General features: G+C 34.3%; 1 protein-coding gene across 3 annotated transcripts; it reads left to right on the top strand.

Annotated features, from left to right (window-relative positions):
• Positions 1–527: 527 nt before the first annotated feature.
• Positions 528–7,817, top strand: LOC130734227 (histone deacetylase 19). Of its 3 annotated transcripts, none has more exons than XM_057586571.1 (9): positions 528–636; positions 743–792; positions 1,644–2,233; positions 3,477–3,917; positions 4,365–4,595; positions 5,946–6,016; positions 6,093–6,150; positions 7,342–7,410; positions 7,556–7,817. In XM_057586571.1, exons 3-9 carry the CDS (start codon positions 1,703–1,705, stop codon positions 7,631–7,633), a joined length of 1,479 nt encoding a protein of 492 aa, XP_057442554.1. In that variant the 5' UTR covers positions 528–636; positions 743–792; positions 1,644–1,702; the 3' UTR covers positions 7,634–7,817. The 3 variants fall into 3 exon arrangements, with proteins under 3 accessions (XP_057442554.1, XP_057442553.1, XP_057442552.1); XM_057586570.1 differs by having other exon boundaries at positions 529–636; positions 1,656–2,233; positions 7,535–7,817; XM_057586569.1 differs by having other exon boundaries at positions 529–636; positions 7,535–7,817.
• Positions 7,818–11,887: the final 4,070 nt, after the last annotated feature.

The raw sequence follows: 11,887 nt of genomic DNA, 5'->3' as shown, positions 1-11,887 counted from the left end.
TACGTGAGGTGCTTGGTCTGATAGAATAACTGAATAAGGTATAGTTTCATATCTGATGTTGTATGTCCTTGAATGATAGCTCAAGTGGTAAGAGCTCTGGGATATATCAGTTGGGTATGGGAAGTCTTAGATGATGCAATTTATCTTTTTAATGTACCAATAAGAAATTAAAATATAATTCATATATCTTGAAATTATATAATCCAAGATGAATTTTATGATGAAAAAAAGTCATCTAATATTATGAATTATATTGTGAGAATATTTGTAGCTTTCGTCAACATATAATACTGTAACTAGTTTCAAATAGATTATTATAAAAATATTAATAGTAAATTTCTTAAATTTTTTAAATAAAAATAATAATAATTTTTTTTATTATTTAAAAATTTAAATCTATTAGTTTGGAATTAAAGAGAATATTCCGTGAGAATCTTTTAAGATGTAGTTAACTTGGTAGAGTAGGTGGGGTGGAGTGTAGATTTTAATCAAGAATGGGGCTGAGTGTCATATTGACAAACCTTAAGGGAGGGGAGTGTATTTTACTCTTTAAAATTTGGTGAAACTTACGGGCGTGCGTTCATTTTGTCGTTTCATTTCTCTCATCGTGAGATTGTTCGTTATTTCGCTAGCTAGGTTTCTCCTTCATCTTCTCTTCGATTCTGATTCATTCAGTGTTTTCTTCTCTTTCTCGATTCCCCCTCCTTTCCCTGATTTTGTTAAAATATTTTTGGAATTGCAGATAACAACAGATTGTCAACTGAGATTGTTAAGATCTGGAACCCTATATTGGTAAGCTTATTTCTCAAACAAGTGATTTTAGTGATGCATGTGCTATAATTAGATTAACAGAGTTGTTAATTTTACTGTGTACTTTTCTCAAAGAAGTGAATTTAGTTGCTTGGTTGAGAATTGAGATGTAACTCTTTTGTTTAGAATCAATCAGAATTGGGTCTTAATTTACTGTATACACCCCTAAACACCTTATACATTGATTGAATGGAAGCAGTGTTGTTAATTGTGGATGGCGGAAAGCCGAAATCCCGCCATACATGATAAATAATGGCAGAATATTGCGGCCATATGGCGGGATATCGTCCGCCATGGCGGAAACCCGAATAGCCGCCATGAGAAATTGCCATGACGGATATTTGATAACATGGAATGGAAGGCACAACTGAATCTGAATCCTATTGTATGTTGTTTATCTTATGTTTGTAGGCTTGCTACCTGTTACAAGTTTCTTGGTTGTTTTACTGTGTTTAGAGACCTTTAGTTTCGATTGGATGGTCCAATTTGCATTGGAAATTTTTGCATGATGCTACATTATACTGCTTCATCATAGCTTATGTCCTCATTTTTTGAGTAATGAAGCTGATCTGTTTTGCATTGACTCAGTACCACAATTCAGAAAAAAAGTTGATGGCTGTTATATTTGTATTTAGTTCGTAGATATGGTGTCAAGTACATGGGTCACTATAAAACCAGCCTATAGTAACACATCTTATTTTATTTGAATGTAATTTTCCGATAACTTATCTAGGTCATTTGTATTACGGTAGTTTCTCTTTTCCTCTTTTCAAAACTTCTAGGGCTGTTTTACTCTTTTTTTCTTAGTTCTTATGGCTCATTTCTTTTTGAAGAGTTTTTATTAGGATGACTAAATATTGACAAGCAGAAAGATTACGGGGAAACAACTCGCATGGATGCCAGTGGCAATTCTCTACCGTCCGCTGCCTCTGATGGAGTGAAGAGAAAGGTGTGCTATTTCTATGATCCAGAGGTTGGGAATTACTATTATGGGCAAGGTCATCCTATGAAGCCACATCGTATTCGCATGACACATGCTCTTCTTGCCCACTACGGATTGCTTCAGCATATGCAGGTCCACAAGCCATTTCCTGCTAGAGACAAGGACCTCTGTCGTTTTCATGCGGATGATTATGTTTCATTCCTTCGAAGCATAACCCCTGAAACACAGCAGGATCATCTGAGGCAACTCAAACGCTTTAATGTCGGTGAAGATTGTCCTGTCTTTGATGGCCTGTACTCTTACTGTCAAACTTACGCTGGAGGTTCAGTTGGGGGTGCTGTCAAGTTAAATCATGATTCATGTGATATTGCTGTCAATTGGGCTGGTGGGCTGCATCATGCCAAGAAGTGTGAGGCATCTGGATTTTGCTATGTCAATGATATAGTCCTCGCAATTTTAGAACTTCTTAAACAGCATGAGGTTTGTCTAACAGTTTATTTCCTTTTGTGTTGTTTTGTTTTTTTTTTGTTCCACCCCCCCTGCTTTAGAGGTATATTGATTTGTCTGAAATATTTATACTTCGATATCTCCTTTAGGATTTGTGGCAAATAAGTATTTAAGCGGATATTGAGGGAGTGAAACTCCAATATGCAGAGTATATATTTGCATAATAGAGTGTTTCTCTATCTAAGATTCTTTTCTGTTAGATCCTCCTGGAACTGCCTCACAGGAACAATGCTAAGTTTAAGGGAAAACGAGCCCCTTTAAGTGCTCAAAAGAAGTTACCTTTCTCCTTCTGTAAACTCCCAATATCATGATCCTATGCCTATTATCAACCAGAATGCCCCCCCCCCCCTCCCAAGCAAAAAACAGAAAGAACGAAGCTTAATCAGTATAATTTCAAATTCACTTATGTTTCACTTTACCATAGTAATATTATTAAAGAGTGCATCTGTTAAAATTCATTTTTCATAATCAGCCACTAGAGTCCTCCTCCACACACCTAAATAAAAGTAAGTTTCGCATACCGATTTTACCCCCAATAGGAAACACTCCTACCATTTATAATCTTTAAAAAACTAGAATGCCCCCCCGCCCCCCAGCAAAAAAAAAAGAAGCTTAATCTCTATTAATTTCATATTCACTATTTTATACACCATAGGTAACTGAGAATAAATTTGTTTTTGAGAATGATATTGTAAAAGTTAGTTAAAAAATGAAGGTTGTTTCGATAAAATAAAGTAAAATAACTTTTAGAGATAAAATTACTAGAACAGTTTTAACTTGTAACATAAAAGCATGGGAGAGACAATGATGGGTAATGTGGCAATTTACTTTTTGAATGTGAATTTTCAAACTGAAAAGGAGGTCCCCTGTTAGTCTGTGACTTTAACTAAACTGAAGTTTGGGTCTCTCCAAAACAAATTTATTCTAATGGAAATCACAACCTGTTTAACAATTCTAATTCCAGTGCCTCCATAATGTAATCTTACTCACTGTAGAAGTTTAAACAAACAAGCACTTAGTTATTACCCCTTCTTCTGTGAATGAAATCTTGAAGTATTCAATGATGGGGTAAAATGTAAGATTTCAAGCTTGCTTTTAAATTTGATTTGGGTGAAAGCTTTTGGGAGATAGTTATGAACTTTTGAAGTGTGTTTCAAACTTTTGTGTCTGTTGACTCTATTGCTATTTTAAAATGCTAATGTTGCATTTCTTGTAGCGTGTTCTATATGTGGACATTGATATCCACCATGGGGATGGTGTGGAGGAAGCTTTTTACACAACTGACAGAGTTATGACCGTTTCATTCCATAAATTTGGTGACTATTTTCCTGGTACTGGGGATGTACGTGATATTGGATATGGAAAGGGAAAATATTATGCTCTTAATGTTCCACTTGATGATGGCATTGATGATGAGAGTTATCATTTCTTGTTCAAACCATTAGTAGGCAAAGTTATGGAAGTGTTTAAGCCGGGCGCAGTAGTCCTCCAGTGTGGTGCAGATTCTTTATCTGGAGACAGATTGGGATGTTTTAATCTTTCAATCAAGGGTCATGCCGAGTGTGTAAGATACATGAGATCATTCAATGTGCCCCTCTTGCTAGTGGGTGGCGGTGGCTACACCATTCGTAATGTTGCTCGCTGCTGGTGCTATGAGGTAGAATGCTGTTTTAATTGATAAAATTATAGTCATTTATTTAATGTGACATCATCAATATAAGGTGGTGTGGTTTATAGGGCTATCATATGTGAGTCAGGACATCTCAACCCTTAAGTAGAGTTATTATCTAGAACTTTTAATATTTTCTCCTTCTCTCATATGTTAATTTTAAAAAGTGTGAACCGTTAACTTACCCTGGAAGTAATGATGTTCAAGAGGTCAAAGTAATATGGTACTTGGGTTATTATTTCATTTTGCTAGTCTTGAACTAGAAAATATAGATTGAGATATTCTAAAGTCTCTCAGTATTCAATGTCACTTGCCATGTAGTTATTGTTTCTTACTTCTCAGGTTGTTCACACTCCTTTAAAGTTTATGTGCCATTTGAGTCGTCGTTGCTTTCATCTTAATACCTAAAATATTATTTGTTATTTGTTAAGGCAGACAGGTGTTGCTCTTGGAATAGAAGTTGATGACAAAATGCCACAACATGAATATTATGAATATTTTGGTCCGGATTATACCCTTCATGTTGCACCAAGTAACATGGAAAACAAAAATTCCCATCATTTACTTGAAGAAGTTCGATCTAAGCTACTTGAGAATCTTTCCAAGCTGCAGCATGCTCCCAGTGTCCAATTCCAGGAAAGGCCTCCTGATTATGATCTTGGAGAGGTAAATTTCTAATGCTATTTATTTTATTATTTTTTTTGCCAGTTACTATTTTTTTTCACATGTGCTTGCTCTTAGTAGAAGATAATAATTTCTTTTAGAAAGCAATTTTGAAGAGCTAACCACGAACATAGCTCGAAGAGAGAAAAAGTATTAAAAATGGTCTGAGCCTTTTTTTTTCTCTTTTTTTTTTGGGGGGGGGGGGGGGTAGAATGGTATCCTCAAATTTTTAAATTTGTGTTGGAAGATCCACTAAGTGCTGACCAAGATGCTAAAAGGATTCTTCAAATGTTTTACCTGCATTAATGGGGTTTTCCATGTATGGACCTGCGTACTTTCTCTTCCTGTTTCTCTTAAATTCACTGCAAATACCCTCCTAAAATTTGCGGAGCTTGCTGTGTTCCTCTGATCCACCTTCAGGAATTAGAATGCATTTTCTAAGGAGGGTTATGGGTGAGATTTACCAACTGATCATCTTACTGGCCCCATCTAGTGGGAAAAGGCTTTGTTCATTATTGTTTTATTATCTCAATATCCTGTACAACAACTAGAGAAGAATCTTAATACTTAGGCTTATCTACGGAAAGCTCACTGATGGAGATACTACGGTCAAACCCTAGTTCTCAAAAACCTCAACTCTTATTCCTAATAAAATTTACAGCACATCAATGTGAATAAAGATGAGTCCCATTTTTTGAACTAGCACAGCACATTATAACATTGGGTAACAGAGCAGTGAGAGGTTTGTACTTCTGTAGCATTTCATTAGTGTTAATCCTATTAAGAACAGTAGTCCGGAGTCCGGACAAACTGTTAGACCATAGGGAGAGCTGTAGATTCCATATAAGTTTGTAAAAAAAAATCTCTGTTAGATGATTTAGTCATGGAAAGGGGAGCCTTGGCGCAATAGTTGGAGTTGCTGTCAAGTAACTTGGAGACCGATTTGAGTTGTTGATTGGTCTCATGCAAATACAAGGTAAGGTTGCTGACAATAGACACGATTTATTTTATCCGTCCTTGGACCCTGTCATTGGTGGATTTGTTAGGTTGTAGGGAAAAGACAAATTAGTTATGGGCTTATAGTAGTTAAGGGCTATCAGAAAAAGCTTGGCTGATGTAGGTGAGACAATGCATATCCATTAAACTCATAGGGATAATACTCCAAGTAATAAGTAGAGAATAGAGAGGATGTTTCCAGAAATATTTCAACTCCTCCTAAAAGTAGGACAAATTATGATAAATTTACAAGAGAAAACAAATCCTGACTTTTATAATCCTTATCATAACTTCATTTTGATTTTCATCATCTTGATAAAACTCATCCCAAAATTATATACATTCACAATTTTCAAGGCTGACGAAGATCATGATGATGGAGATGAACGTTGGGATCCAGATTCTGACATGGACATTGATGTTGAACGGTATTTTGCTTTATCCTAAATTTAAATACCATTATCATATGATTGACATGATCTCAGCTATTACCTCATTTATTAGTGAGCTTCGCCCAGGCAAAGTAAAGAAAGAAGTTGTTGAACCTCAGCTCAATGATCTGGTATGTGTTTTTGTTAGATTTTGAAGTATTTAATTGAAACTTATTAATTTCTTACTTAATAAGATTCTAATTTCCGTTGCACATTTCTGTTGGGAATTGTATATTAATCGACTTGCCTTTGCCACATCTCTTGACCCAATCTAGAATTAAAAAATTCATTACTTTTTTGTGGTATATTAATGTTACAACCATAAAAATTTACATATTAACAGATCAACAATATCTCCAGTGTTTCGTAGCGCATTGCTCAAAGAAATAAAGCCTTATTTGTGAAGTAAAATCGTCTAACCTTCACTATTGAAATAGATAATATCAAAACCCAATAGAGTTTTCTACACCGCTCTGCCCCATTTATTTTTGTTCCATTTTTCAAGTTGCCCTATATTATAAGAGCAAAGTACGAGTAATCGGAGAGAGTGCATTGATATTCTGATTAATGTGTTTGCAGTTCAAGAATATATACACTCTAAACGGTTACAGTACTTCACTGACTTTCTACTAACCATATTCCTAACTGCATAGCTGACTGGAACCAACTTCTAGGCTCAAGAAGCACTGACACCTCTGTACAATTTAGAGTTCGGGTGGTCGGACAATCCAACATTTATTCAACCCGTATCATACAACCTTTTACAGTGTCTGATTTTTTTTTTTTTGTCTTGCTCAAACGCATCTTGGGCGCAGCTCAAACACTTTCAAGATTGAGCCGACACCTCTTGACACTGAGTTTATAAAAAAAAATGATCTTTTTGAAAAGCCAACATATTTATATATTTTAAATTCTTAAAACATCATTTAGAAATCAAACCCATAAAATATCCTTTAAAATCATCTTGAGTTGTTTCAAAATTATAAATCATCTTCATAAAATTGTGTTCTGTGTTGTCTACCTATCAAGAAATGGTTGCAAAGATGGATGAAAATCTTAACAGAGGGCTGAGATTCCCATGCATTCCTTGTATTAATTGACACCTACGCACAGCTATATAGGCTCTGGAAGCAGCTTTTCCTTGTATTATGCAATTCATTGGCATATATCATCATCGCTTGAGTAACTAGGAGCCGCATTTGTGCAATCCTTGGACAATTGATATACTTTCTGCCTCTGTAGGAAACCATTAATCTAAATTACACACATAAATTCATTATTTGATACTTGGTACTATTTGTAATGCTGACTTACCATCCCAGGAGGACCAAAGAAGCAGTGGAGAGCAGTTGCGAGGCTCTGATACCGCCGTAGCTGAAACATGCTTGAAGGTAAACCTAGTAAGATAAAGCACATGCATATAAATCAAGCATGTATGCAGACACAAGTATCATTGCATTTTATTGGAAGTATCATTGTTGTGAACATTTTTATCGCTGAATTTGATTCTTACAGGCTTTAGATATTTGTTCTCAGCAAGTAGATGAAGATAATGTGAAAGCTGAACAGAATATTGTGACTGATTCGGCCAGAGAGACTGATCTGAAGTGTTAAGTTAGGTTTTAACTGATTTGTTGTTGATGATTTAGTGATCCATATGTTCTGTCACATTTCCCAAATAATTGAGATGTAGCTGCTGTTTGGTTTTTTCGATGATCATTGTACATGCACAGTGGCATTTTCCTAATGTTTGCAAATTTAAACTTGTTTTATTACATGACATTTTTTCCCTACCTAATTTTAATGTGACAGCATTTTTTGGTTACTCTATAATCTCAACATAATAAAGCTGATTAAGCTCTAATGATATCAGAAAATAATTTCCCATGTTAAAGCAACCCCCAAACTCACTTTCTCTTTTGCTTCAACCTTGATCCACAACACAACTAATTAATTGAGATAGCATTTCCATACACCCTCATATTTCTATAAACCCTCTGTTTGGTTTTATCAAATGTAGTAATGTAGCATGCATTGTTTACATAGATAAATAAATATATATATCTATATATATATCCCTCAGTTTCATATTATAAGTAATATTTTTTAAATATTTTTTTCCCAAAATATAAGTCACTTCAATATCTTCGAAGCATTAATTTTTTTGTTCATGTTTACCCTCATATTTAATACTACTTCCGTTTTTATTAACTGTCAACTTTAAAGAAAAAAAAATTGTTCTTGTATATCTGTCAACTTAGAGATTCAAGAAAACATTAAATGACGTTTTTCCAGGAAATGCTTGCAAGAACAATAAATGAGGAAAGATAAAATGCATTTTAAATGGTGAAATAGGAAAACAAATAACATTTTTAAGAAAAGTAACAAAATTATTTGCACTCCTTAATATGTGTGTTTTTTTTTTCTCTTTAGATAGTTATATAAGAACGTAGTAGTATGAAAGAGATATGATGATTAAAAAAAAAACTTAGAAGAGATAAATTTATGGGTAATTTATGAAAATCAGTAATTTTTTTACACATTTATTGATAGTAACTAATTTTCTTAATCTAAATGCGACTAATAAATTTTGAAATCCTTTCACATACAAAATTTAAACCCCATCTCAAATTGAAAAAGAAGGATTATAAATTGGAAGAGAGGGAGTGATACATTAATGGTGGCCGAACTGTCTCTCACAATTAATATATTGATATTGATTTTATTCTAATAAACGCTATGATTAATATTCATAAAACGATAGGAACCTACCTCCCTTTACAAGTTTTATGACACACAAGAGGCTGCTTTGTAGGTAGTACTAGTAGGCTCTGCAACCATAATTTCAAAAAATGCATTGATTCTTCGATAGCTCTAGTAATAATAATAGCAATAAGTTTTTATTCAACTTCAACCACACTCACACCAAGTGAGAAAAATGAAGGAAATAGAGAAAAATAAAAGAGAAATAGCTAGGAAGAAAATACAAGGGGCGATAAGAGAAAAGAAAAAGAGAAATGAATGAATTAAAATCCTGGTAATAGTTCAGTTATTCCGCTACCATTATAGAAGAACTAATGCATTACTTTAATATAATGCTGATAATAAATAGAGTTTTTAATTCAAACTGAATTAGATTTATTTTTGGAAGGCGAAATGAATGTTCAAAGTTCAAACTGAATTAGATGTGCGAACAATTTTTGTAGTAGTATCTTATTCAAGAAATTTGATTATGTTAATAACAATACGTACGAGATTTCAGATTCAATTCATAGATGAAAATATACAACTTTCAGACAAATGCTAAGTACAAGTGACTTTAGGACCACTTCTATCTTAAGGATTTAATTTAAAAATAAAAATATTAAATAAAAAAGTTTAATTAAAATTCGTGGGGATGTAAAAGGTAATAGAATTAGAGTTTAACTATTGGTGATGTAAAATAGTTTTACATAAACATTTAATTAGAATTCATCAAATTTCCATGTTATAATTAAATTTAAGGGTTAAATATGTTTTGGGCCCTTATAATATACTCTCCTTTTGTTTTAGTCATCTTAAAATAATTTTTCTGTTTTTCATCCTCAACATATCAAATGTTCTATTTTTAGTCTTTGATGTCAAGTTTTTCATTCAAAAAGGTTACAATGAAAATGACACCAAAGGCCCAAAAAGTGTAAGTCAACAACCAAGAAGAGTAGAGAACCTGTTGATGGTGGTGATGAAGCAACGTCTATAGTGCATGAGATTGATGATGACTATTAAACTGGAGAACTTCTTAGTGATGTATGTGATGAAGACAATGATGATTCTACTACACCAAAATTTGAGAGGTTTAAGAAGAAAGATATGGCACAAAGTAGATGGAAGGGGTTCTTGGAACTGCTTCTGTTAGTATTGGATGAAATACTAGACGTCAAGGACTAAAAATAGAACACTTGTTGAGGATGAAAAACGGGAAAAATATTTTAAAAGTACTAAAAAAAATATAGGGTATATTATAAGGATAAAAAACATATTTAAGCCTAAATTTAAATTTAAAAATAATATGAAGAAGTCGGAATAGGAGAGCACTTATCTTGGGGTGGGCTTACTACTTAGATGCTTCCAATATTTATTTGCTCCTCACTTGGCTACCCAACGTTTACGGTGGGCACGATAACTGGCACACCATTGGTGTGTCCTTCCCGATCCTCTCATACTAGGATGTTGAATGGTCGATTCACCATTGAGAGCATTAACCCCAAAAGGACGAATATTGTGGTGTTCTAATAGCGACAGATCAAACAATAACTTGATGAGCAAAATCTGCTGACGAAAAAAGTTTGATATTTGATTAGATGTTTGTGTAAAACTTTTTATACTATTATTATTACTAAAATTTCGGATTCAATTTTATCCTAGTTTTGAAGTAAGGGGCTAAGGATTGAACAACTGCTGCCCGACAAAGGATAATGTTCAGAGCTGCATGTGAAGAAAAACTATAGAAAGTTAAGTGTTGAAGCATTTTTAGGAAGGATACGCTCAAGCGAGATGGTGTTCGAATTACTCGAGGGTTTCAAGAACCATTTGGTTTCAACACTTAGGAAAATTTCATAGAGGTCACAACAGGTGAGAAATAAGTCAAGGGGAACTGAGACACTTGATTCGAGGACCTGTGCAGAGTTTAGAGCTCATGACTACATCTAGAATCTTCCAAATCTAGAACCCATGATCTCAAAGATCTAGATGCTTTACGTTCCTAAATTGCCACACGACCATGAGGATCAAGTTTAGGCGGGAAAAAGGATTTGAGGTACAAGTTTGAAGAAAGACAAGTTATGTCGGGGGAACGAATTAGATTATACAGTTTCTCTTTGATTTAATCTAGTCCGCAGGATTAATTAGTTTATCTAGATTCCAGTACTATAAATAGGCCAATGTAATATGGGAAAAAAGGTTAGACACCAGTATACTAACGCTGAAAATACTCACACATCGATCACACAGATAAGAGGCTACACAAGTTAATGTAGTAGAGTTCCATCCACCGTTATTTCTTTTCTTTCAATTAACTAATGAAACTACCATTTCATTTATTTTCTCTTACTCATTTAATTACTGATTTTGCATTATTTTTTATGGTTTCTCTAAGGGCTTTCCTTTATTTTCATGCTCATTTACTTTCAGTTCTTTCCTTTTAGCACTTTAATTTACATTTCAAGTTCATTTTTGACACCTAAGCCTCGGTTCACCGAAACCTTGATTTTCTGAGTTATCATCGGATAACTTAGCTTTTGTCACTAGAAACCTTTCAAAACTAGAGTCTTGGTTCACCGGAACATCGGTTCACCAAGTTATCACCGGTTAATTTGGTTGTTTTCACTCTTTCCTAAGTCAAATGCTTTCGAAAACCTAAGTTACAGGCTCACCAGAGGTGGACTTCACGAGGTATGACCAGATAACTCTATGGATTTCCAAATTGTTTTTGACATGCCAACATTTCCAATTGCTTTTCAACATTTTGAATTGCTTTTCGAAGGCTCAACGCATATGATAAATAATAATCCATCAAATAAAAGGACTTCACACCCGGTCGTAGGATCTAATCTAAGTTCTAGATTTCTCGTTAGATTCACTTATTTCAAAGGTCCTTATGGACTATTTTATGCAGTTGTTTGCCACCTCTAACCCATCTCGGGTGGAGGAAGTTCTTTTCTTGTTTCAGGTCGAATCACAGAGGGACACTAGCAGATCCTGAATGCTGGGTTCACAAAGGATGATGTGGAGGAAGCTCTCTTTCAAATGCACCCAACAAAAGCTCCAGGGAGGGATGGGCTTCCGGCATTATTTTTTCAGAAATTCTGGAGTGTCATAGGAGATGAGGTA

Source organism: Lotus japonicus, chromosome 1 (genome assembly GCF_012489685.1).
Source record: "Lotus japonicus ecotype B-129 chromosome 1, LjGifu_v1.2".
Classification (NCBI taxonomy): domain Eukaryota; kingdom Viridiplantae; phylum Streptophyta; class Magnoliopsida; order Fabales; family Fabaceae; genus Lotus; species Lotus japonicus.
Note: the sequence above shows the minus strand (reverse complement) of the source record. Positions and strands in the feature narration are given on the sequence as shown.